Below are 25,159 nucleotides of genomic sequence, written 5' to 3' on the forward strand. Positions count from 1 at the left end.
AATCCTCAGTTAGAGCATAAAATTAATACTCAAGAAAATGAAATTAAGAATATTAAAGTTGATCTTCAAGACTTGAAAAGTTCAACATTAAATTCTTCCCAAGAAATGAAAGTTTCCAAACAAATTACAGAAACATTGGTGAGAGATAATACCAACTTAAGGAGAAAATTGGAATCTTTAGAAAACTTCTCCCGCAACAATAACCTTAGACTAATTAATTTTCCCAGAGTTGCTTCAGCAACTTCGAGAAATATTCTGAAACGATATATGATGGAGGTGTTGGAAATTACTGAAGATCTGTTACCGCCATTCACCCAAATGTATTATTTATCTATTAAAAGGGAAGAAAAGCAAAAGGAAGATGATCAACAATTGCTTAATATTTCTACAATGCTGGAACTTTCAGACAGGGAAGTTGCAAAGCTGGCAACCCTTCTTCTTACAGTTGCCTTAACACCGGATAAGAACTGGCTATTAAGACTTTTCTTTAAAAATAGACAGAAATAATTTCTAGGGTATAAAATATAAATGTATCTGGATCTGTCACGAGATACACAAAAACGTCATCGTGAATTTTTGTTGTTAAAACCAGGTGTTATTGCTCTTGGGGCGACTTATTTTCTTCGTCACCCATGTAAATGTGTGATAGTGTATCAAATGCAAAAATATGTTTTCTTTGATCCTAGCCAACTGACAACCTTCTTGTCAGCTGCTCGACTGGAAATAGGAGGAGGAATATGAAGTACTCTTAGATTGTTTGATCTCCTGTCTCAGCCAACATAATTGTTCATTTTTTATTTCTATTTCTTTGTTAAATTCTCGCTGATTCTACATCTTGGACCCATATTGAGGACTTGAGTTAAAGTTAAGATATATTGGGTTAATAAATTATAATTTGTATTGTATTTTATTTCCTGTCTAACTTTACCTTTCTGTACAAATGGATACTTGATATGTTATTGAAAAATGATAAATAAATAAAAAGGTATGTACAGACGACCAGGTAGCTGCTTTGCAAATGTCCTGGATTGGGATGGACCTCAAGTTTGCAATTGAGGTTGCTGAAGCTCGCAGCCTGTGGGCCCCAATTGAAGCAGGGGGCTGTAGCTGAGCTCTCGTGTAGCAAAAATGTATGCAATGTGCAATCCAAGATGAAATGGCTTTTAGTTGCTGGTTGACCACAGGTAGGTGGATTGTAGGAAATGAATAATTGGGAAGATTTCCGAAGATGTGAAGTTGCTTTGAGGTAAAAAAAGCAGTGCTCTTCAGCAATCCAAGGAATGAAGTCTTTCCTCTGCCTCAGAGTCATGTGGTGGTGGAAAAAAGGAAGGCAAAGTGATGGTTTGGTTAAGATGGAAATCTGAAACCATCTTAGGCAGGAACTTAGGATGAGTCCGTAGCTGTACCTTGTTTGGAAAAAATTTTAAATAAGGATAATACGTGACCAAGGCTTGGAGTTTGCTTACTCTTCTAGCTGATGTGAGTGCCACAAGAAAAAGTTTTCCAGGAAAGGAAAGTAAGAAAGGCAGAACCCAGTGGTTCAAAGGGTTCTTTCATCAATTGATTGAGGACTACATTGAGGTCCCAAGCTGGTGTAGGGGTTTTTAAAGGAGGTCTAAGATTGTTGAGACCCTTCAGGGAATGTGCCATAAGAGGATGCTGCGAGATTGATTTACTGTTGACCAACGAGTGGTATGCTGAAATTGCTGAGAGATGATATCTAACAGAGTTCATCTTAAGCCCTGTGTCAGACAAATGCAGGAGAGATGTGACTATATGGTCCAGCGGACACTGGATGGGTTGCAAACCATGACCCTGAGCCCATACTGAAAAACATTTCCATTTTGCTTGATAGGACTTCTGTGTAGCAGGACGCCTTGCTGCTAGGAGAACATTTTTGACAGATTTCATGCCGTGAGACTCAGACTGCGTAGATTGGGATGCAGTAACTGGTCGTTGTGTTGAGACAGAAGGGACAGATGGTCACCCAAGGGTATCGGGGGTGCATCTAGAAGATTCAGAAGTAATGGAAACCAGATCCATCTGGGCCATCTGGGTGCAATGAGAATGAGATGTGCTTTGTCTATCAAAACTTTCTGAAGCACCCTGGAGATGAGAGGGAATGGTGGAAATGCATAGAGCAGGTGTTGTGGTGTTGCATTGTATGCAGAGTCTGGTTTCTTGGCGGTTCTGTTTAACTTTTGTCTACATATTTCTATTTTTAGTTTGTGATTATTCCATATTGGGCGAGGGTATATCTCTGTTCTGTGTTTATGAAAAGGACATAGTTTTCAGTTGCCATTGACTGTGCAGGATCGATTGACTGTGCGGGATCTGGCTTGTTTAGTTTTACAGTGTATGTGTTGGTGTTCTAGTGCTCACTGCAGTGTTTAAGATGCTGCCTTTTCCTAGGTACACTCTAGTGCGATATGTGGATTGTTAATAAAATCATATTTTTCATACAGATGAGGGGGGGTGTCAAAAAATGATGGGCCCCGGGTGTCACATATGCTAGGTACGCCACTGGACAGGGCTAATCTCTTTTCAGGCACCTGCTGAGTGTCCACAGCCAGTGGAGGAGCAGCTCTCTTAAGTTTTGAAACTGCCTTTACCTGTTGAGGGTGAAACACAGCAGGCAAATCAGTGAAAGTCAACGAGGCTGCTGTCTGGCCCTTGGGCATCCTCTTTGATTAAGCCGCTACTGAGACTTTGGTCCCTGAAGCTTTTTCAGCGGAATGTGGCAATGCAGTCGCCGACGGTGGAGAGAGGGTGTTCAGCCTCTGCACCATCGGGTTTTTCTTCTGCGGTGCCGCCTGTACTGAGTCTTTCTGAATTGTCAGCGTAGGGGTTGAACGCTAACCTCCCCCGCCAGAGCCGAAGCAGAGCCCTGAAGGGAGGTAGCTAAAATCAGCAGTTTCACTGGCTTTTTTGTAATGCCAGCACAGAGTGGCGTCGAAGGGCAACTGGCTGACATCATGCCGGTAGGAGTCTTCACAGTCTGTTTGTTGCTAAAAATTTGAAAAAATGAGCAGAGCACAGTCGAAGTTAAAAAAAAGACTCGCTCGCTGTCCAGTATGTGAGTTACTAGCAAAAATCTTGTCAGGAAAAAATGCTGAATAAAAAATACTGGTGTTTGTCAAGAAAAAATACTGTTAAATGAACTGTCAATTTTGTGCCATTTTGTGAGGCAAGTTCGGTTGGGGTTAGTTTTTTTTTTAAGGGCTGAAGTGTTGATGGTTTGTAGAATCAGTTACCCTGTCACTGAAGAGTTGCTATGACGGAAGAGGAATTTACAGGTTGTTTTGGGTTGGTTTTTTTTAAACTGCCCTAAGGGCTAGAAAGCCAAGGCTTTCCTGATTAATCTTTTGTTTTTATCTGAGAAGGGGAGAGCCGCGACTGACAGGAGGAGGGGAGGGGGGCTCGTGGAGTAGGGCAATCCTGCACATGCTCAGTAAGCTCAAAAGCTTACTATAGCTAGGGGAGAGTACCGACCTCATTAGGCTCAGTCAGAGACTTCACCATCAAGTGGTACTGCTTATCCCCTGCCTGTCTCCGGAAAAAAGGAGTTCTCTTTTTGCAAGATGATGCACCAGCTCATAAGGCTGGAAAAACGATGGGTGTTTTGACGCAATTGGGGTTTCAGTGCATAGACCCATCCATCCTACTCACCATATCTTGGTCCATCTGACTATTTTCTGTTTCCATACCATAAAAAGAGTTTGAAAGGTGACAATTTTTGAGTGATTCAGAGGTGACTGTAACAGCGGAGTAGTATTTCAGTGACCAGATATCAGAGTACCGTATTTTCACGCAAATAACGCGCACCCGTGTAAAACGCGCACACGGGTATAGCGCGCAGAAATCACGATGATATGTACAAAAACTTTTGTATACCGCGCTCACGGGTATACCGCGCATGATGCCCGACGCTCCTTTCGCCCGCCCTGACTCTCCGTTCACCCCCCCCTGACTTCCGTGCACTGCCCTGACTTTCCGTGCGCTGTCCCGACTCTCCGTTCACCCCCCTGACTTCCGTGCACTGCCCTGACTTTCCGTGCGCTGTCCCGACTCTCCGTTCACCCCCCCTGACTTCCGTGCACTGCCCTGACTTTCCGTGCGCTGTCCCGACTCTCCGTTCACCCCCCCTGACTTCCGTGCACTGCCCTGACTTTCCGTGCGCTGTCCCGACTCTCCGTTCACCCCCCCCTGACTTCCGTGCACTGCCCTGACTTTCCGTGCGCTGTCCCGACTCTCCGTTCACCCCCCCTGACTTTCCGTGCACTGTCCCCCCTTGAAGTCCTGTCCCCCCTTGAAGGTCTGTCCCCATCCTGAAAGCCTGATGCCCCCCCCCCGACGTCCGATACATCCCCCCCCCGGCAGGACCACTCGCACCCCCGCCCCGACGGACCGCCGACTCCCCAACAATATCGGACCAGGAGGGAGCCCAAACCCTCCTGGCCACGGCGACCCCCTAACCCCACCCCGCACTACATTATGGGCAGGAGGGATCCCAGGCCCTCCTGCCCTCGATGCAAACCCCCTCCCCCCAACGACCGCCCCCCCCCAAGAACCTCCGCCCGTCCCCCAGCCGACCCGCGACCCCCCCTGGCCGACCCCCACGACACCCCCACCCGCCTTCCCCGTACCTTTGTGTAGTTGGGCCAGAAGGGAGCCCAAACCCTCCTGGCCACGGCGACCCCCTAACCCCACCCCGCACTACATTACGGGCAGGAGGGATCCCAGGCCCTCCTGCCCTCGACGCAAACCCCCCTCCCCCCCAACGACCGACCCCCCCAAGAACCTCCGCCCCCCCCCCCAGCCGACCCGCGCCCCCCCTGGCCGACCCCCACGACCCCCCCACCCCCCTTCCCCATACCTTTGGTAGTTGGCCGGACAGACGGGAGCCAAACCCGCCTGTCCGGCAGGCAGCCAACGAAGGAATGAGGCCGGATTGGCCCATCCGTCCTAAAGCTCCGCCTACTTGTGGGGCCTAAGGCGCGTGGGCCAATCAGAATAGGCCCTGGAGCCTTAGGTCCCACCTGGGGGCGCGGCCTGAGGCACATGGTCGGGTTGGGCCCATGTGCCTCAGGCCGCGCCCCCAGGTGGGACCTAAGGCTCCAGGGCCTATTCTGATTGGCCCACGCGCCTTAGGCCCCACCAGTAGGCGGAGCTTTAGGACGGATGGGCCAATCCGGCCTCATTCCTTCGTTGGCTGCCTGCCGGACAGGCGGGTTTGGCTCCCGTCTGTCCGGCCAACTACCAAAGGTACGGGGGAGGGGGGTGGGGGGGTCGGGGGGGTCAGGCAGGGGGGTCGCGGGTCGGCTGGGGGGGCGGTCGGAGGTTCTTGGGGGGGGCGGTCGTTGGGGGGGGGGGGGGGTTTGCGTCGAGGGCAGGAGGGCCTGGGATCCCTCCTGCCCGTAATGTAGTGCGGGGTGGGGTTAGGGGGTCGCCGTGGCCAGGAGGGTTTGGGCTCCCTTCTGGCCCGATATTGTCGGGAAGTCGGCGGTCCTTCGGGGTGGGGGTGCGAGTGGTCCTGCCGGGGGGGGATGTATCGGGCGTCGGGGAGTCGGCCGGGCAAGAGGGCTTGGGCTCCCTCTTGCTCCGATCGTGGATGCGGGTGCGGGTGGGAGCGCGTGCGAGCGGTCGTTCGGGGTGGGGGTGCGAGTGGTCCTGCCGGGGGGGGATGTATCGGACGTCGGGGGAGTCGGCCGGGCAAGAGGGCTTGGGCTCCCTCTTGCTCCGATCGTGGATGCGGGTGCGGGTGGGAGCGCGTGCGAGCGGTCGTTCGGGGTGGGGGTGCGAGCGGTCCTGCTGGGGGGGTGAATCGGGCGTCGGGCGGGGTGGAAACTATGTTTAAAAACTTTTGTATACCGCGCTCACGCATATAACGCGCGAGGGGTATGCGCGGTAGGTAAAAACGCGTATAACGCGCGCGTTATATGCGTGAAAATACGGTATTTGTTGGAAAGGTTACAGAAACTTCAGACACGATGTGCCAAGTGTGTTGAACTTAGGGGTGAATATGTGGAATAACTTGTAAGTTTCATGGCTTCTTGTCATTCCCTGAGAACTTTTCAGCTCCCCCCTGCCACCTTGTTTCAACAGAAGACAATAATGCCCAAGATTTCATTGTATTCTCTCTTCAATGGTTTCTGATCAGGTTATTGCCAGTGCTTTTCCTGTCTCCTAAGCAGCTACTGTACATCTGTGACTGTGGCTTGTGCCCCCCCCCCACCCACCCACACACACACACACACATTTCCTTCATCATTCTCCACCTTCTCCACACTTTCAATATAAAAAGTTATTTGAGCCTACCTTTGAATGTCAGGTGTGGAATAGCCTACCTTTATACTCTTATTTGTGTCAGTTCCCCACACTAGAGTTTCAGAAAATATTTAAAAACATATCTCTTCTCTTTATAAGACAAATGCTGTCTACTAGAGAATGACATAAGAACATAAGAACATAAGCAGTGCCTCTGCCGGGTCAGACCAGAGGTCCATCCCGCCCAGCAGTCCACCCCCGCGGCGGCCCAACAGGTCATGACCTGCCTTAATCACCAGAAGGGGCCCCCTTGCCCCCTAGGTTTCTCATCGAAGTCCTATCTTCCCATCAATGTCCTAACCCTCCGGCCTTGCACCTGCACGACCTGGTGAGCTGTCTATACTTATGCAACACCCCAGCACCTCCCTCAGTACCCCACGATCCCCTTTTCCCTCAGGAATCTGTCCAATCCCTGTACTGTACTCTGCCGGATCACTTCCTCCGGGAGCGCAATCCATTTGTCCACGACCCTTTGGGTGAAGAAAAACTTCCTTGCATTTGATTTGAACCTATCTCCCTTCAGTTTCTCTGAGTGCCCCCTCGTACCTGTTGTCCCTTTTAGTCTGAAGAACCTGTCCCTGTCCACCCTCTCTATGCCCCTAAGTATTTTGAAGGTCTCTATCATATCCCCCCTGAGCCTCCTCTTTTCCAGAGAGAAGAGCCCCAGGACATGGGGACAAATTTTTTCCCCACCCCCACCGAAACTCAATTTCTCCATCCCCACGAGTTTTGTTGCTGTCTCTGCCCCATTCCTGTAAGCTCTGCCTTAACCGCACAAGCCTCAAACACTTATGAAGCATACAGGAATGGGGCAGGAACAGGAAAATAACTCACCGGGCCAGGATGGGAAAATAAGTTCCCACGGGGATGGGGAAAAATTTGTCCCCGTGTCATTCTCTACTGTCTACCTACGAATGATTCTAGAAATCCTATGGTAACTTTAATGGATTATTTTTTTGTACTCTTATTGTAAACCACAATGAATCCTTGAAATTTTGCAGGATATAAGAAATTAAATTGCATGGTATGGTATTCTCTGAGGTGATGGTTACAAACTAGCTCTAATTTTTCTCAGGTCAGATTGACTCACTCTTAATTTTACCTCATTCCCTACAAGGACTTGCAGTTTGGAATTTCCCTAAAATGCAGAATGAGCGAGTCCTGGACATCTTATTTGCAGGCCAATATTTTTATATCTTCATAATGACTGGGCTTCCTCCCCCTCCTCAGCATCCCTGACCAGTCCAGGAATTGAACTCAAATCCTCCGCCAGGCTGTAGATTACTGTAATTCTTTGTTATTCAATGTACCCCAAAAAGAAAAGAAAAGACTCCAAATAATCCAAAATACTGCCATAAAACTTATTCGTAAAGCAAAAAAATACGATCACGTAACACCACTATTGATCAAGTCACATCTAGAATGATTATTCCATATCATTCAACTCGATCTCTCCGATCCTCTCATCAAGATTTATTATCGGTTCCATCCTTAAAAATAGTGGGAACAAGGAGAAATGATATGTTCTCTGTCTTAGCTCCCCAAACCTGGAACGCTCTGCCACTTTTTATTAGAAAAGATAAAGATCTTATCTCCTTTAAAAAACTTTTAAAAACTTTTTTATTTAATGACGCTTTTACTGACTAACTATTCATGCCAATATCCCTTTATCTCTTTTTTTTTTTAATTTTTTATTTATTTATTTATTTTTTTTCTCTTCTTTTCCTTGTTTCTTTTTTCCATTTTTCTTTATTCTTCCTTCCCCCCTTCCTTTGTGTTTTTCCCTATTATGAGAAATTTGTAACTTTATTTCCCTCTTCCCTCCTCTTCCTGTTTGTTACTAAACTACATGTACCGAGAAATCTTTACATTTCTAGTTTGTTCTTTTTTCTTGCTTTATACATGCTGTTAATAATTTATGTGTTTTGTTTTTAATCTGTCCCAAGATTGTTTGTTTCCCCATATTTTGAACTTAAATTGTACATCGCTTAGAATGTTTTATATAGGCGATTTATCAAATAAACGTGAACTTGAAAGAATTCAACAATAGACCAAGCTTCTCTCAGGTCAACTAATACTTCCAACCCAACACCTAGATGTAGACCCCACCTCTTTAGGGGTGGAGCATTCTGTAGCCATGGCAACATGTAAACCAAACATTCCCTGCATGTGTTATGAGGATCCTGTTGCAAGCATCGGCTGAGTAGCACACACAGTACACCAAAATCTCTTTCCTTCTCCCAGTTGCTTGCCTCCTGGCCTTAAGATGGTGAGGACAGGGAGGAGGCAGGACTGGTATTTTACTAGTTCTGGCATTGGTCTCAACTACAGACCACCAGTTACCTTCCCTCCTCCGCATATCAAGGTGAGTGATAAATACCAGGATAGCAGGTGGGGGGGAAAGATGGGTGCCTGTTTCACTCCGAGTGTGGGATTTGGCAAGACCCTGCGCTGAGAATCTTGTTTGATCAAATTGTCCAAATCTGGTAAGCTGCATTGGCATTGTTAAATTGATGTCTACATCTTTCCTCTGTTTCCAATACCCAGTGAACTGCCTTTTTGGGCACTGTGACTGTGTCCTAATTTTTAGGAGAGATGTAGAGAAAACACCATCCTAATATAGCTGATAGGAGCCGCAGAGCACAAGCCTACACCTAGTGCTGACCTGGAGTTACACTCAAAATGCTGCTTACTCCTCTTCATCTCTCTCTACCCTTCCCACCAACCCTAGTCCACCATCGACGAACCACTGGCACCAGGGCTACAGAGATCAAAAGAGGTACTAGCTTTTGATGAGGTAATAAATCACTATGAGACCACCACGGGCACGGTCCACAACAGGAAATATTCAGGAGGGGTTCTCTCGCAGCCCAGCTACCCCATTGCACCAGCACACTGGAAGGTCCACTATAACAAGGACTTGTGGGAAAAGGTAAGCCTGACACATAGTCCATGTAGATATTCTGCTCTTCCTAGACTTAGAAGTGCCTGATTCAGAGCTACCTGTGCTTCTGGCATGTGACATGTCTTGCACATTGTTCTGCATGCTGACTGTGCCAGCTTTTGCTTAATATTCAATGGCACTATATCTTCTTTTGAATTATTATTCATGACTGGATACTATTAAAAAAAAAAAAAAGACAAGAAACAGAAATCCACCTGAGTCAGCACCATTCTTTGGTTATTCTAGGAAGCCGTTTTTTACTTTGGCAGTGCCTAGAACTGAAAATACCCCAGGTTTTCTGGGCATACTCTGCCTTTAATATCCTATAACTTTATGGATACAAATCAGTTTTGTGTTGCTGCAGATATGAATTTTTTCACCTATTAATGCTTATTCTTCCACAGTTAAGTGTTAGAGCCTGGAGGCCACCACTATGCCCTGGGAACCAGTGCAGTGAAATGAAGGCCCAGTTCATTGGCCAGCCTGCTCTTCCCGCCCTGCCCGCCTTCCATGCTGGACCGCAGCCTTTCATTTTAGAAAACCATCACAACAAAGGGCCATCGCAAGTGAGTCTCTCTCTAAACCCATTATAAGGGAAGGGCATGCTTTGTTCAGGTGGGGAGAAAAGCCACCTCAATCCACACATTATAAGGAAAGGGCATGCTTCAGGCAGGAACAGAAAGAGGCCCTTCAATCCATGCACACTAGTGAATGACATGCGGACAGGTACTTGTGATTAACTGGGCAGGGATGGAAACAAAGCCGATGGGGACAAACTTTGTCCCCATGTCATTCTTTAAAACTTGAGACTAGTATCAATATATTAAAACTTAACACATCTTAGACAATTGGCAACTGAATTCAATAATTTAAAAAAACAAACAAACCTGCAGAAGCTGCTTTTGGATTTAAATGAGCTACTGATAAATTACATTATTTGTGTCTTGTCTGTTTTTGATGTGGCAATAAGAGTCTTGTCTGGTGATCAGACTCCTACCATCTGCAACGTCCTTCCATCATGTGCCCAGTTGCTCAAACATCTTACTGTAACTGCAACAGATTCATCCATCGTTGCTGGCATTGAGGAACATTTCCAACATTCAAGAGCCACTTATTTTCCTGTTTAGGTTCTTTTCTACACCCATGTATGAAAGACAATCAAATTACATTCCCAGATGATATTAAAACGTAGGCTACTGAATCTTTGGGAAAGTTGTACCAAAACCGGTGACAGGTCAAAAGTGCGCGCCGAGACAACTGAGCGCAAAGCGGAAGTCCGCGCCGAAGAAAAACTGTTTTAAGGGGCTCCAACGGGGTGTGGGAGTGAAGGAAAGTACCCCTCTGGTATTTACACTTAAGACATGTGTCAGTAGAACACAACCCCATAGTGTGCCTGTGAGAGCGGGTAAGTTATGCTCTATGCAGAATTTTGTATTGTGTCTCTTGAGGGGTCACCGCTTTCACATGGATGTACAGTGTTTGAAAAAGGAGATGGATATCATGTATGGCTACCTCCAACCCCAACTCGTTAGACCACTCCCGCACTAAAGAGGACAAACATCCCTCCCCATACCATGTAGAAATCTTGTTAGCTAGGGTGGGAGTGGAAAGGAAAAGCAGATCCAATTTTCCATAGGCCCATTGCTCCCCATGCTCCTGTTTCAGTGAGCGGTAATAGTGGTGAATTTGTAGATAGGTGTAAGTGTGAGTAGAAGGTAAGTGCCACGCAGCCCGCATCTGTGCAAGAGAAGGGATTTGTCCCCCACTCAATTGCAGTGCAGCACCTATGGTCGTGCCGCGCGCCCCCTCAGACCTGCAAGCCCCCGCACACCTGGATCAAAATCCAGGTTGCGAAGGAGGGGCAGAAAAGGAGATACAAAGGGTAGCTTGCCCTGTTGCAGCTGCCATCAGCGCCAGGCTTTACAAAATGGTAAAAGGAATGAGAAAGCATGAGTACGGAGCCCCTTGCTCCCCCCCCCAGACTTATGGATGACATACAAAAAAGACCAGGGTAAACAGCAGTCGTCAAGCAGTGCCAAAGGGGAATAATGACAGGAAGATACCAGCTGTTCATGGATTCATCATAGAAGTGCCGCAATATTGTAAACACGTAGGGCGGTTAAGCCTAAACCACCCCTGTCCTTACTATGGGTCAATTTAAGAACACTAATACGGGCCACTTTATCCCCCCCCCCCCCCCAAATGAAAGAGCGAATAATAGATTGGTAAGCGCGCTCATCACTACACGATATCCAAACAGGTATGGTCTGGAGCGGATATAATAGTTTCAGGAACTGCACCATTTTTACCAGAGCTACCCGGCCCAACAAAGAGAGGGGGAGTGAGTGCCATTTATGACATAGGGTCTTTATTTTTCCAATAGTGGCAGTAATGTTGGCTGCATATAATTGTCTCAGATCCCGATAAAGCATAATGCCCAAATATTTCAACTTCTCAGGTGCACACCAAGACTCCGATGCAGTGGTGCCCAGCAAAAGAGCCTCCATCTTGTCGGTTAATTTTGAGGTCAGAGAACTTGCCATATAAATTGATAAGGGACATTAAGGTTGGAACGGTCCGATCAGCATGCTTGACATATAACAGCATGTCATTGGCGAACATGCTTATGCAAAACTCATGGCTACCCATGCGTAGTCCCTCCAGTGCAGGATCCTAATGGATCTGTATGGCTAGGGGCTCGAGAGAGCGAGAAGAAAGAGCAGCGCGGAAAGAGGACAACCCTGTCTCGTGCCTCTCCCCAAGGGGAAGGGGTCAGACATACCTCCATTCACCAAGAGCTGGGAGCAAGGATTGTGATACAGCACGAACAGCCAATCAATTAAATCACCCTGGATGCCGAAATGCTCCAAAGTCCAGAAAAGATGAGTCCAGGAGACCATATTGAAAGCTTTCTCGACATCCAGGTTAGTGATAAGTGCTCGGTCAGCTGGGGCATAAGGGGACTGCAACACAGCAAGGACCTTCAAAAGATTAATTGAGGCATGTCTGCCCGGCACAAAGCCCACCTGATCCTCATGTATGAGGGATGGGAGAAAGACGTTGAGACACACTGCTAGGAGTATTGGCCAGGATCTTAATGTCTTGGTTTAGAAGGGATTTAGGCCTATAAGACCCAAGGGCAGCGAGCGGCTGGCCCGTTTTTGGAATTATGATGATGTGAGCCCTATTATGGTATCTCCTGGGGGGGTGGCAGTGCGCAGTCCCATAAAATACGCTTGCAAGGGTAATAAAGCCAAAGGGTCCAGAAGTTTATAAAACTCAGGGCCTAGCCCATCGGGACCCGGTGTCTTAGCCAATTTAATTTTATTGATGACCATCTGTATCTCCTCTCCCATGATAGTACCATTAAGAAGGGGCTTTTGTTCTGCGGACAACTGAGGTAATGCAATGTGTTGAAAAAACTCCTCTCGAGCATCACCATCGTAGGGCTGGGCGGAATATAAGTTCGTATAAAAGTTCACAAACTGCAGCGTGATAGCCTGATGGTTTGAGTACGTCGCACCCTGGTTGTCCTTAATGGAAGTGATAATATGCTGAGCCTTGTGGGGGCGCACCAAGCTGGCTAGCAGGCGACCCGTTTTATCGCCCCACCAGTGAAGTCTATATTTGTAGCAGTATATGCTATGGTTCGCCCTCTGATCCAAAAGGTCATTAATTTTGGTCTTCAAAAGACCCATGGCCTATTTGGTATTATCATCTAGGCGGGAAATATGGATTCTCTGTAAAGCAGCGAGATCCCGAGATAGGGATAGTAGTTCCCCATCACGTCGTTTTTTCAAGGAGGCTGAGTAAGCAAGAATATGCCCCCCACATAACAGTCTTTGCAGCTTCCCAATATATGACCGAACCCACATCCTCAACAGAATTAGTCTGTACAAAGTCCTCCCATTTCTTTTGAAAATAAGTGTGGAAAGCGGCGTCTGCATATAGCTGGGGGGGGGGGGACGGGGACATTCGCCAAATCCGATCCCCTGTTTGGGAGCCGAACCGTAAGGTAAGGCCCAAGAAAGCATGGTCAGAAACTAGGGGTGCAGTAAGGTGAGCGCCAGCCATTTGAGGGAAAAGCGAGTCAGAGACCAGAATATAATCAATACGGGAGTATGTTGTATGAGGATGTGAATAGAATGAAAAGTCAAGCTCTTCCGGGTGCATGGTTCGCCATGAATCTAAAAGGCCCAGTTCCTTGAGAAGAAAATTTACCCCCCTAGTGAAATGGCCCCTTGGCACGGGTTTAGCTGGCTTGTCCCAGTGGGCTGGGCTATCATATTGAAATCCCTGCCTAAAATTTTTGGATGAGGGGAGAGTGGAGCCAAAAGGCCCACCAGGGAGGAAAAAAAATGAATGAGAGTAAATATTGGGGGCATAGATATTGCACAAGACTAGGGGTTTACCCCAAAACTATCCCAATCAAAACTACCCAATCAAAGCTATAAACCACCCATTAGGATCCACTATTTGTCTGTGAATGTGAAAGGGTATACACTTCTCCCTCCGAATCCGTGGTTTCAGCATCCGCGGATTTGGTTATTCACAAGTTTTATTAGGTTTTTATATACTGCCTATCAAGGTTATCTAAGCGGTTTTACAATCAGATACTCAAGCATTTTCCCTATCTGTCCCGGTGGGCTCACAATTTATCTAACGTTCTTGGGGCTATGGAGGACTGAGTGACTTGCCCAGGGTCACAAGGAGCAGCGCAGGGTTTGAACCCACAACCCCAGGATGCTGAGGCTGTAGCTCCAACCACTGTGCCACACACACCACAAAAAAAAAAAATAAAATTTGGGGGGCTATTTTAAGCCCTGTAAGCCCCCCCTTAAGCCTTACCTGGTGGTCTAGTGAGTTTTCGGGGCAGGAGCGATCTTCCCATGCTCCTGCCCCATGCAGATCGCTCATAGGAAATGGCTGCCTTGAGCTCCCATAATCTCAGGGATAACAACATTCCATTTTCTGATCTTAAACTTCTTCCTGACTGGTAAATCTCATAGAAACATGCTGGCAGATAAAGGCCAGATGGCCCATCCGCAGCATCTACTATCTCCTCCTCTCCCTAAGAGATCCGACTTGCCTATCCCATGCTTTCTTGAATTCAGACACAGTTTTGGTCTCCACCACCTCTATTCGGAGACTATTCCATGTATCTACCACCCTTTATGTAAAAAAGCATTTTCTTAGATTACACCTGAGCCTATCACCTCTTAACTTCATCCTATGCTCTCTCGTTCTGGAGCTTCCTATCAAATGAAAGAGACTCGCTGCATGTGCATTTATACCACTTAGGTATTTATACATCTCTGTCTCCAGTGATGAATGTTTAAAATATATTGGGCTAGGATGATATACAGCCTGATAAGATATTTTCTAACACTATAAATTGCACCCTCTGTAAACCCAGCAACCAATGTAAATATTTCAAAACAGGTGTTATATGAACTGACTTTGCAATTCCAGTAATCACCCTTGTTGTAGCATTCAATACTATCTGCAATGCTTTACACCTCGTAATAGAAATACCTAGGTATAATAAATTGCAATAATCTAACTGGGTTAATATCATCCTATGAACAACAGTTCAAAAATCAAAAAGTGGTAACATTGGTTTAAAGCCATGTAAAACCTACTGAAATAGTTCTTGATACTTATTTAATAATAATAACTTTATTTTTATATACTGCCATACCACAAACAGTTCTAAGCGGTTTACAAGGGAAAAGACTGTATACAGACAGAGACTTTATAGAGAACTTTCGAAATTACATTGGCATGCTAAGTTTAGTTAGGTTTATCTGGAAGTGTTTTGGAAGTACATCAGGTTGAAGTGGGGTCAGAGAAATTTGTCAAAGAGATAAGTTTTTATTGACTTTCTAAACGTTTGGTACGAAAGTGCATTTGAGATGAATTGGTTAAACATTTGCTCCATTTGCCTGCTTGGAATGATAGTGTTCTCTCGAGGTATCTCTTGTAGGTGCAGCCCTTTAGGGATGGAAAAGCGAACAAGTGTATTAGTTGTGCCTGGGAATTCGAATTGGTGAGACAGATAGGATGGGGATGAACCTGTCATGGTTTTGAAGCAAAGGCAAGCAAACTTAAAAATGACCCTTGCTTCCACAAGCAGCCAGTGTAGTTTTTTTATTTTAATATGGGCTTACATGGTCAGATTTCTTGAGGCCATAAATGAGACGGACTGCAGCATTTTGGATGACTCTCGGTCATTTGATTTATTTCATTTTTTAGCCCATCCTCCCAAAGGAGCTCAGAACGGGTTACAAATCAGGTACTGAAGCATTTTCCCTTTCTGTCCCGGCGGGCAGTGAAGGATTAAGTAACTTACCCAGGGTCACAAGGAGCAGCATGGGGTTTGAACCCTCAACTTCAGGGAGCTGAGGCTGTAGTTCTAACCACTACGTCACACTCATTTCATATATAAACTAGAATCTAAACTGACCCTTAACAGAGTCATTTCTTGTTTAACTTTCAAATAATTCAGCCACATCTCTTCCTGTGAAAATATCTGTGTCATAACTGAACGCTCCTTTTCCTTATGGAGGGATAACTTTTCTATTTCCTTATTTCTGACACCAGGACATGGTCCCAAGCACAGAGAACAAGGCTTTGAATGGATCTCTCTATTACATATGTGATCAGGGAGTGCTCAATCGGAATGACATCTATGCCTCGACTACTGCCCGGGACTTCCGCGCTTTTACAAAGTAAGTTGTGGTAATAGTAGTTAGCGTACATGTTTCTGGAGGAAAATGTCCATAATCTGCTATTAAGACAGACAGAGGAGAGACTCTACTTATTACTGGGAAGCAGGGAATCTTGCTACTTTTTGGGACTCTGGCAGGTACTTGTGATCTGGACTGGCTACTGTTGAAAGCAGGTTACTGGGAGAGATGGACCATCAGTCTGACCCAATATAGCTATTCTTATGTTCTAAGTTAGGGTACACAGCACTCCAGTGGACCTGTATTTAACATTCTTATCCTCTAACACAGTGTTTTTAATTTTGGAAATATTCAGGGAGGAGCTGGAGGGCTATCCCAAGAAGGACATCCTGACTTACTGGCAGGGCGAAGAATACCCCAAAGCCTGGGGCCACGGCCTAAAGGAGAACCCGCTCCCCAAAGAATCCCTGCCAACCCTTCGCCGTCCCCTGCCTATGCGTGACACTATGCAATTTCCCACTGCCACCAAATTGCTGCGTGCTCCCCCTCTGGCAGCCTTTCTTCCCAATCATGGGCTGAAGACTCTGGTGCAGGAGACTTTCAAGCAGCCCTTGGATGCCAAAAGATCACATGACATCAACTGCCCATTGGACTGCCCCTGGACCCTGCCGCTCAGTGGACCCCTCCCTGAAATCATGTCCGTACCAAAAATGTATGAGACGGAGTATCAGACGTATGGGAGTAATCAGCCGGTGACAGTTTGATACTGACAAATGGATGCGTACCAATAGAACAGTTTCTTTCCATTAGCTTGGACAAGGCAGAGTGCTATAAAAGTTACTTAATAAAAAAGGAACTATGCAAGTACTTTCGACATGTAGCTAATCACTGCATAAAAGGGCACAGAATCTGCTCTCCAAACAGGGTATTAAATAAGCATTTAAGAATGAACTATCCAAAGCGTACAGCTCAGTGGACAGATTAACCATTTTACTCAGATTATCTCTCCATTTGCTAGTGTTGCAGTCTCCCAATTAAAATCAGATTGTAACATTCTTGGTTTTTCTCAAGCATCAGGACAAGTTTCTGAATACAACGGGAGCTGGCTTTGCCCGCAAAGACTGAGCTGTGGTAGTTAAAAGTCCAGAGCCTCCAGCCCTGTTTCAGAGCATCCAGAGAAATTCCCTGTATCCCTATCAAATAATAATGACAGGGTTTCTTTATGCAACATACAGTATGTCTCCTCCACCCACCACTCTGGGCTCACATCAGAAAATAGTTCATATCTGAAAGTTTCATATGGAACATCAGTGGATAAGAAAGTAACTGCAATCACTTTACACTCAGATTATGGCGGGAACCTCTTTTTCCCCAGCAAACAAAGGGAATTTCTTGTTATTCATGTTCAAAGTGAAATACAGTTCAGTTTTGTCACTGTACTCCTTACCCCACATCTATTTACAAACTGAATAAAACCCATTAAAACCATGACTGGCTTGACCTGGTGCAGCTGTCTGTAACTAGCTCGTCAATAAATTTAATGAAATGTAAGGAAATAAGATCTGCACTCAGAAACAGCAAAATATTTTTTTGTTGGACATAATGAGTCAGCAATGATTCATAACAATTTGGGGGCATTTTTTTTTCTTCTCACAAATTAAAAAAACCCCACTTTTAATCAAGTGCATTTAAAGAAACATTGTAAAATTTAACTTCTCTTTCTATAATCATCATCTTCTATTATGGCAGAAGTATCCAACATGTGGCCTCTGTCTGACTACAGGATATGGCCTACTTGAGATTTTTTGGCAAAAAAGGTTTAGCATACATGATATATGATTTTGAAACACAACACATAGAAAATGACACGGGGACAAATTTTTTCCCCGTCCCCGCAGAAACTCATTTTCCCATCCTGGTGAGTTCTTTTCCTGTCCCTGCAAGCTCGGTCCTCATCTGCACAAGCCTCAAACACTTTAAAATCATAAGTGTTTGAGGCTTGTGTGGTTAAGGCAGAGCTTACAGGATGGAGCAGGGACAGGGGTAGAGAGCAATAAAACTTCTGGGGATGGGGAAAAATTTGTCCCAATGTCATTCAGAGCTGTTTGGTGGATATGAAGTAAACTTCCTAAGGGATTCATAGATGATGAGTATTAATCATGCTATAGCAAGCTGTATATGGGTATATATCCTGCATATATATATATGGATTTCTGATCATGTAACCCCATGTTGGAAAACCCTTGGATGCCTTTCCTTTCACCCGCATGTTCCACATTGTCTTTCCGAGTAAATGCGTAATCAAACCATAATACAAACAGAAGCCCCTTCTGCATTTGTTTATGGAGCAACACAGATCGAATGGATAGAGCCTCAGATTAAAATCTAGTAGTCCTGAAATTCCAATTCAAACCTCCCCTCTGTCCCTGGATCGTTCCAGGTCATCCTTTATCCCTGAACCTTCCAAATCATTTTGGGAAAAAACATGTTTTGGTATATGGATTTTCCCATCAGCAAATCAAAACATACCAATTTTCCAAGACACTGACCCACCTGTGCTTCCCAAGTTCAAGCAAAGTATACAAGCGACACCATAAGAAAATATTTTAAAAAGACAATGCCTACATTCAGAGCTAACATGCCTTTTCAGTGGTAGCCAAAGGTGAGTTACATTCATGCATGGTATTAACAATTGACTAGTCCAATGTTCAAAGGAGTTTCAGGGGGATTTGAACTCTGGCTTCCGTGGTTCTCAACCCATTGTGCTAAATAGTAGATCATATTTCTTGGGAATGAGTTGAGCTCAACAAAATAAATCAGAGTGTATGAACCAGTTTCAAAAGTATGTGCTCCATTCTATCTGTACAGAATTAACTTTTGAGGGTAGTGGAGAGAATATGCGGATTTAGTTCAAGTAGAAGAATTAGCAGTGAGACTTGAACCTCTATCAAGCCTCTAAATTAGAGAGTTGCGCGGGGACAGAAATCCCACCCGTCCCCACCCGTCCCCGCCAAAGTCCCACCCGTCCCCACCCGTCCCCGTGAGGAATCCCTCCGTCCCCACCCGTCCCCGTGAGGAATCCCTCCGTCCCCACCCGTCCCCGCGAAGAATCCCCTCCGTCCCCGCGAGGAATCCCCTCCGTCCCCGCCCGTCCATATAAACTTCAGAAATAGTTATTTCATTTAATTATGCTACTGAATTAAAGGCTCTGGTAGAAACCCATTTACAAATAAGCAAAAAGACTTTATTAATTTGAAAATATTAATTGGGAAGAATACATACTTTGCAAATGGGTTTCTACCAGAGCCTCTAATGTTTATAAATTTTTATCAACACAACTAATATACTACTTTATCCTGAAGCAAAATAAAAAAAAAGAAATATAATTCTTTTCCTACCTTTGTTGCCTGGTTTCTGCTTTCCTCATGTTCTCATTCAATTCCTTCCATCCACTGTCTCTCTTCCTTCTGCATCTTCCATTTGCTCTGTTACTGTGCCTCTCCCTTTCTTCCCCCTTCCAAATTGGTCTGGCACCCATCTTCTTCTCTCCGCTCCCCCATAGTCTGGCATCTGTCTTCTTCCCTGCCAGTGTCTTCTCCCTACTCTCTCTTCCCCATTTCCTTTCAGCGTCCTTCTCCCCCCCATCTTCCCCATGTCCTGTCAGCGTCCTTCTCCCCCCTCTGTCTTCCACATGTGCTTTCAGTGTCCTTCTCCCCCCTCTGCTTCCCCATGTCCTTTCAGCGTCCTTCTCCCTCTCTGTCTTCCCCATGGCCTTTCAGCGTCCTTCTCCACCCCCCCCCGTCTTCCCCATGTCCTTTCAGCGTCCTTCTCCACCCCTTTGTCTTCCCCATGTGCTTTCAGCATCCTTCTCCCCCCTCTGTCTTCCACAAGTGCTTTCAGAGTCCTTCCCCCCCCCCCGCCCTTCCCATGGCCTTTCAGCGTCCTTCTCCACCCCTTTGTATTCCCCATGTGCTTTCAGCGTCCTTCTCCCTCCTCTGTCTTCAAGTGCTTTCAGAGTCCTTCCCCCCCTCCTCCCGTCTTCCCCATGGCCTTTCAGCGTCCTTCTCCCCACTCCTTCTCTACCGCCCCGGGTGCAGTACAGCCGGCCAGGTCCCCTTACTTTTGTGGCACTTCCCCGACCGACTGACAACTGCCCCGGTCCGACAAACCTCCCTGCCCTTAACTGCGAATCTAAATTACCTTATTACAGCTGCTGTAAGAAGATAATTTAGATTCGCGGCTACAGGGCAGGGAGGATTGTCGGACCGGGGCTGTTGTTGGTCGGTCGGGGAAGTGCCACAAAAGTAAAGGGACCTGGCCGGCTGTGCTGCAACCGGGGCGGGGTGTGACGGGGCGGACCGCCCCCTCCCTTGGTAGCCACTGGAACCGCGAGGCTACTCTCCTCCTTACCTGCACTGCCTGCAGCACAGAGCCAAACGGAAGTCTTCCCGACGTCAGCGCTGACGTCGGGAAGACTTCCGTTCGGCTCTGTACTGCAAGCAGAGAAGGTAGGGAGAAGAGCCGCGCGACTGAGTACATCCAGCTTTGTTTAAGCCCTCCCTCCCCTCCGACGTCAGCGCTGACGTCGGGAAGACTTCCGTTCGGCTCTGTGCTGCAAGCAGAGAAGGTAGGGAGAAGAGCCGCGCGACTGAGTACATCCAGCCCCGCAGGAACCCCGCGACCCTCGGAGGCGTCCCCACGGGATCCCCGCGACCCTAGGGGGCGTCCCCACGGGATCCCCGCGACCCTAGGGGGCGTCCCCACGGGATCCCCGTGACCCAAAGGGGGAACCCGCGGGATGCCCGCGGGTCCCGCGGGATTCCCGTCGTCCCCGTTCCCGTGCAGCTCTCTACTCTAAATTCATATCAATGTTTTATTTTGCTATGATGTGTAGTGTTGTATATATTTTGTTACTGTTATAACTTATTTTGTTACTGTTATAACTGTATACTGCTGATGTCCAGGTTGAACTTGCTATACACCGCCTTGTGTGAATTTGTTCAAAAAGGTGGTAAATAAACCTTAATAAACTATTCAATAAACTTGGCATCCCTGGTTTTCAGCCTACAGCTCTATCCATTAAGCTACTCTTCCACTCCAACCTTCTCATCCTATATAGTGCACCAAAAGGCACCAATACAAAATGTAACTTCCATGCTACAATGGCAACTGACTACCCAACAAAACAGAGGTGAAATGGTCAGTACACACACGATTCTATAACTTAGCACCCAAGTTAGGGATACCAGATGTCCAGGAAAACCCGGACTTGTACTCTTTTTAGAGGAGTGCCCGGGTGCCCAGATGATTTTCCAAAACCCAGCAGTCTGTCCGGGTTTTGAAAATACTCGAGCTTTGGGCCATGTCTGGAGGGCCTTCAAGCATGCGGCGTGATGATGTCACATGCATGTGCAGATACGTGTGACATCATTGTGTTGCATCTGTGCATGATCAGAGGCCCTCCAGATGTCGCTCCAAGCTCATGGAAAAAGAGAAGAGGTTTCTGTGGGGACTGGGCTAGAGGTGGAACAGGGTGTGAGTGGGACCAGAATGAGGCAGGGCCACATGTCCTCTTTTTAAGGAGGAAATCTGGTAACCCTAACCTAAGTTCAAGAGGGCATTAGTGGGAGGGCATGGATGGGCAATGAGTTAATGGCCATCTACCTTTAAAAGCAATTTACTTCTCCAGATCACTGGCAATTTCAACAGATAGAACCAGGGGATAGAAATACTGCACTACAAGTTTAAAACCAGGCCAAAGCTTCTATCTCCTGGAATGGGTAATTTGGCAGCTCTGTAAACCTCACTTCACCATGCACAAATCACACCGCCTCCAAATAAACAGGAACCAGCATATCAGTGCTCCAAATGCTGACTCCTAGCACAAAAAAATCTGTCAAAGTCTGAGCCAATTTATCTAAATCCTCTCCAAACAAAAAAGACCCCTAAAAAGGAAACTTTGTGAGTTTAGTCTCAATCCGTCCTCCTTTTTCTGGAACTGTATGGTAACTCTACCCTCTATTGTATGTTAAATGTACAGTCCCATGTATGCCTTTCAACGCTATAGAAATGATACAGGTGGTAGTAGTAGTAGATCACACCATCATAGTGCATGCTGGGACTTGTAGTCTCTCTGAGCTGTTGCACTAAGCCTAACCCCCCAACTTCCTTCAAATGGATGCTGGGTCTTGACGTAAACACAAAGCATGCCGGGAATCGCAGTCCCTTTCCCCTCAGCAAAAGGCGATAAGCGCAAAGTATGCCGGGAATTGCAGTCCTTTTCCCTCAGCATCAGGGTGATAAGCGCCAAGCATGCTGGGAATTGCAGTTCCTTTCCTGCAGCAAAAAGTAATAAGCGCAAAGCATACCTGGCCTTCCCCCCCAAACTCGGTCGCTGTGAGGCATGTACAGGTTTGGTCAGGGGGTTTCTTTCCTATTCGGCAGTTACCTGGTGGGTGGGCTGTCTCCATAGCTACAGCGGTCCCAGTCTCTTCTCCCGCCTCCTTTTGGGAGGCGGGGCGGCTTCTACAGTTTCCGGCGCGACGGTTGGAGAGACGCAGACCGGGCAGCAACATGGCAACGGCGGTAAATGTGAGGGAGAGAGTGAAGGAGGCGGCGCGTGACGGAGGACGAGAGAAGTGCAAAGAACGGAGGCGGCGCGCGAGCATTAAAGACAGAGGAGGCGGCGCGCGACGGCATGAGGGAGAGAAACAGATAGAAAATGAGCGCGTGACGGGGAGAAAGATGGGGTGGGGGCATATAGAGAGGAGCGAGAGAAATGCATAGGTGGGAATTCCCTCCCACTGTAACCAATATTGTACCTGCATAGTCCTCAGTTTCAGAGGATGAGAGAAACGGAGAGATGGAGTGCGTGAGAGAAAGAGAGGAGGGAGCGCGGGTCATGGAGCGAGAGAAACGGGAGAGAGGAGGGAGGCATGTGAGGGGGAATGAGAAACGGGGGAGAGGAGGGAGCGAGAGAAACGGGGAGAGGAGGGAGCGCGTGATGGGGAGCGAGAGAAACGGGAGAGGAGTGGGCGTGTGATGGGAAGCGAGAGAAATGGGGAGAGGAGGGTGCGCGTGACGGGGAATGAGAGAAACGGGGAGAGGAGGGAGCGCGTGATGGGGAGCGAGAGAAACGGGGGAGAGGAGTGGGCGTGTGATGGGAAGCGAGAGAAATGGGGAGAGAAGGGTGCGCGTGATGGGGAGCGAGAGAAACGGGAGAGGAGTGGGCGTGTGATGGGAAGCGAGAGAAATGGGGAGAGGAGGGTGCGCGTGACGGGGAATGAGAGAAACGGGGAGAGGAGGGAGCGCGTGATGGGGAGCGAGAGAAACGGGGGAGAGGAGTGGGCGTGTGATGGGAAGCGAGAGAAATGGGGAGAGAAGGGTGCGCGTGACGGGGAATGAGAGAAACGGGGAGAGGAGGGAGCGCGTGATGGGGAGCGAGAGAAACGGGGGAGAGGAGTGGGCGTGTGATGGGAAGCGAGAGAAATGGGGAGAGGAGGGAGCGCGTGACGGGGAATGAGAGAAACGGGGAGAGAAGGGAGCGCGTGATGGGGAGCGAGAGAAACGGGGAGAGGAGGGGACGAGAGAAATGGAGAAAGGATGGAGTGTGAGGGGGAACGAGAAAAATGGGGAGAGGAGGGAGCGAGAGAAAAGGGAAGAGGAGAGAGTGTGTGACAGGTGCGAGAAAACCAGGGCGAGGAGGGAGTGCGTGATGGGGAGAGAAGGGAGCTTATAATGGGGAACGAGAAATAGAGAGAGGAGGGTGAACGAGAGAAATGGGGAGAAGGGAGCGTGTGACATGGAGTGAGAAAAATGGCAAGAGCGCGGGTCTTGGAGCTAGAGAAACGGAAAGAGGAGGGAGCGCGTGAGGGGGAATGAGAAAAACATGAAGAGGGGGGAGCGAGTGGAACGCATACGTGGGAATTTCTGCCCACTAATCAATATTGTATCTGCATAGTCCTCAGTTTCAGGAGAAGAAGGGGGGGGGGGATTGACAGGATAGACAGAAGAAGAGGGAGGTGTATTGGGGGCAGAGTACTAAACATAAGAATAGCCTTACTGGGTCAGACCAATGGTCCATCTAGTCCAGTATCCCTTTTCACGGAGGCCAACCCATGTCACAAATACCTGGCAAAAATCCAAAAAGTAGCAGCATTCCATGCTGAGGGACACCTGACAGGGAGAAGAGAGAAGTGCCTAACAAGATTGTGGAGGGAGGGGTGCATGGTAGCAAGAAGGAGATAAGGATAGAGAGGGACTGCTAGAAAAGAGTAGCATCTTTAAGTGAAAGGAAAGACTGCACTTATGACAAAAATGGTAAAAGCAAGAAAGGGTGGGTGTGTGTAACTGAGGAACAGTAATGGGTAGGGTGGGAGAGGAAAACAGGGGTGCTTAACAGAGGGAGACAGAGAAGAGACTAAGGAATATGGCTAGTAATGTGTGTATTCTTATCCTATAGACAACGAAGGTGCCGGAGGTGCGAGATGTAACAAGGATAGAGCGCATTGGTCAGTAAAGAACTTTTGAGCCCTTTGTTCCCTCTTCCCCTCAGTTACCCCTTCTGAGGCACTCTGTCTCTTGGTCTCCTCCTCCCAGTTGGGCACAAGTGTGTGGATGCCTGCTAGTTCCGGGACTTACCCCTCCAGCTTTTTGCATGAGTTTCTGGATGAGTAGATTGCACACCTGGGTGATAACTGACAATGCTGGTACAGCATCCTTTCAGAGCATGCACAAGACTTCCTCTGAACTTGCTACCCTTCCAGACCCCTCAGCATTTCTTTGTCCAATATAGTGCACAATTATGTTGTTCTTTTTTGCCCTATCTGCCTCCATACCTTCATTTTGTTTTTGTGTACATTACTGTATTTTACATTTATGCCCTTTCATGTCCTCTTAAAAACTGAGTTTGATGTAGCATATACCCTTTTGGGTATGCAGGGGGTGGGATAAAAATGCCCAGGTGATTGAAAAGTGGTCTTTACAAACATTCACTGAATTTGCTATGAATGTATGGATAGATTATGCTACCAAGTTGGTCACCGATCCCCGGCAAGATACTGAGGAATCCACCATGTGATGTTTCACGACGAATACAGGAGTGGTCTGCCATTGCCTTCTCCCATGCAGTGTGTGGCTCCACTATGTTGCTTCTGCCCAACATAGGGCCCCTCAGCCTACAGCACCTGGTATTCCCAGG

The 25,159-nt window shown here is 47.3% G+C and overlaps 2 protein-coding genes across 4 annotated transcripts in view; both read left to right on the top strand.

The window, feature by feature from the left end:
* The first annotated feature begins 2,873 nt into the window (after positions 1-2,873).
* On the top strand, positions 2,874-18,994 carry LOC117367485. Of its 2 annotated transcripts, none has more exons than XM_033960057.1 (5): positions 2,874-2,981; positions 9,059-9,259; positions 9,676-9,837; positions 15,875-16,002; positions 16,316-18,994. In XM_033960057.1, the coding sequence occupies exons 1-5, from the start codon at positions 2,934-2,936 to the stop codon at positions 16,722-16,724; spliced, it is 948 nt and encodes a 315-aa protein (XP_033815948.1). In that variant the 5' UTR covers positions 2,874-2,933; the 3' UTR covers positions 16,725-18,994. The 2 variants fall into 2 exon arrangements, with proteins under 2 accessions (XP_033815948.1, XP_033815947.1); XM_033960056.1 differs by lacking the exon at positions 2,874-2,981 and adding an exon at positions 8,506-8,692.
* A 3,445-nt stretch (positions 18,995-22,439) lies between these two features.
* Positions 22,440-25,159, top strand: part of RUVBL2 (RuvB like AAA ATPase 2) — a 64,534-nt gene continuing 61,814 nt past the window's right edge. Inside the window, exons 1-2 of one of the 2 annotated variants that reach the window (XM_033962006.1) lie at positions 22,440-22,545; positions 24,422-24,470. In XM_033962006.1, the coding sequence (XP_033817897.1) occupies positions 22,534-22,545; positions 24,422-24,470 (61 nt within the window). In that variant the 5' untranslated portion in view covers positions 22,440-22,533. Of the gene's footprint in view, positions 22,552-24,421; positions 24,471-25,159 lie in introns of both variants that reach the window. The other variant, XM_033962005.1, reaches the window with a different exon arrangement.

The sequence above is a fragment of the Geotrypetes seraphini genome, chromosome 10 (genome assembly GCF_902459505.1).
Source record: "Geotrypetes seraphini chromosome 10, aGeoSer1.1, whole genome shotgun sequence".
NCBI classification, from domain to species: Eukaryota; Metazoa; Chordata; class Amphibia; order Gymnophiona; family Dermophiidae; genus Geotrypetes; species Geotrypetes seraphini.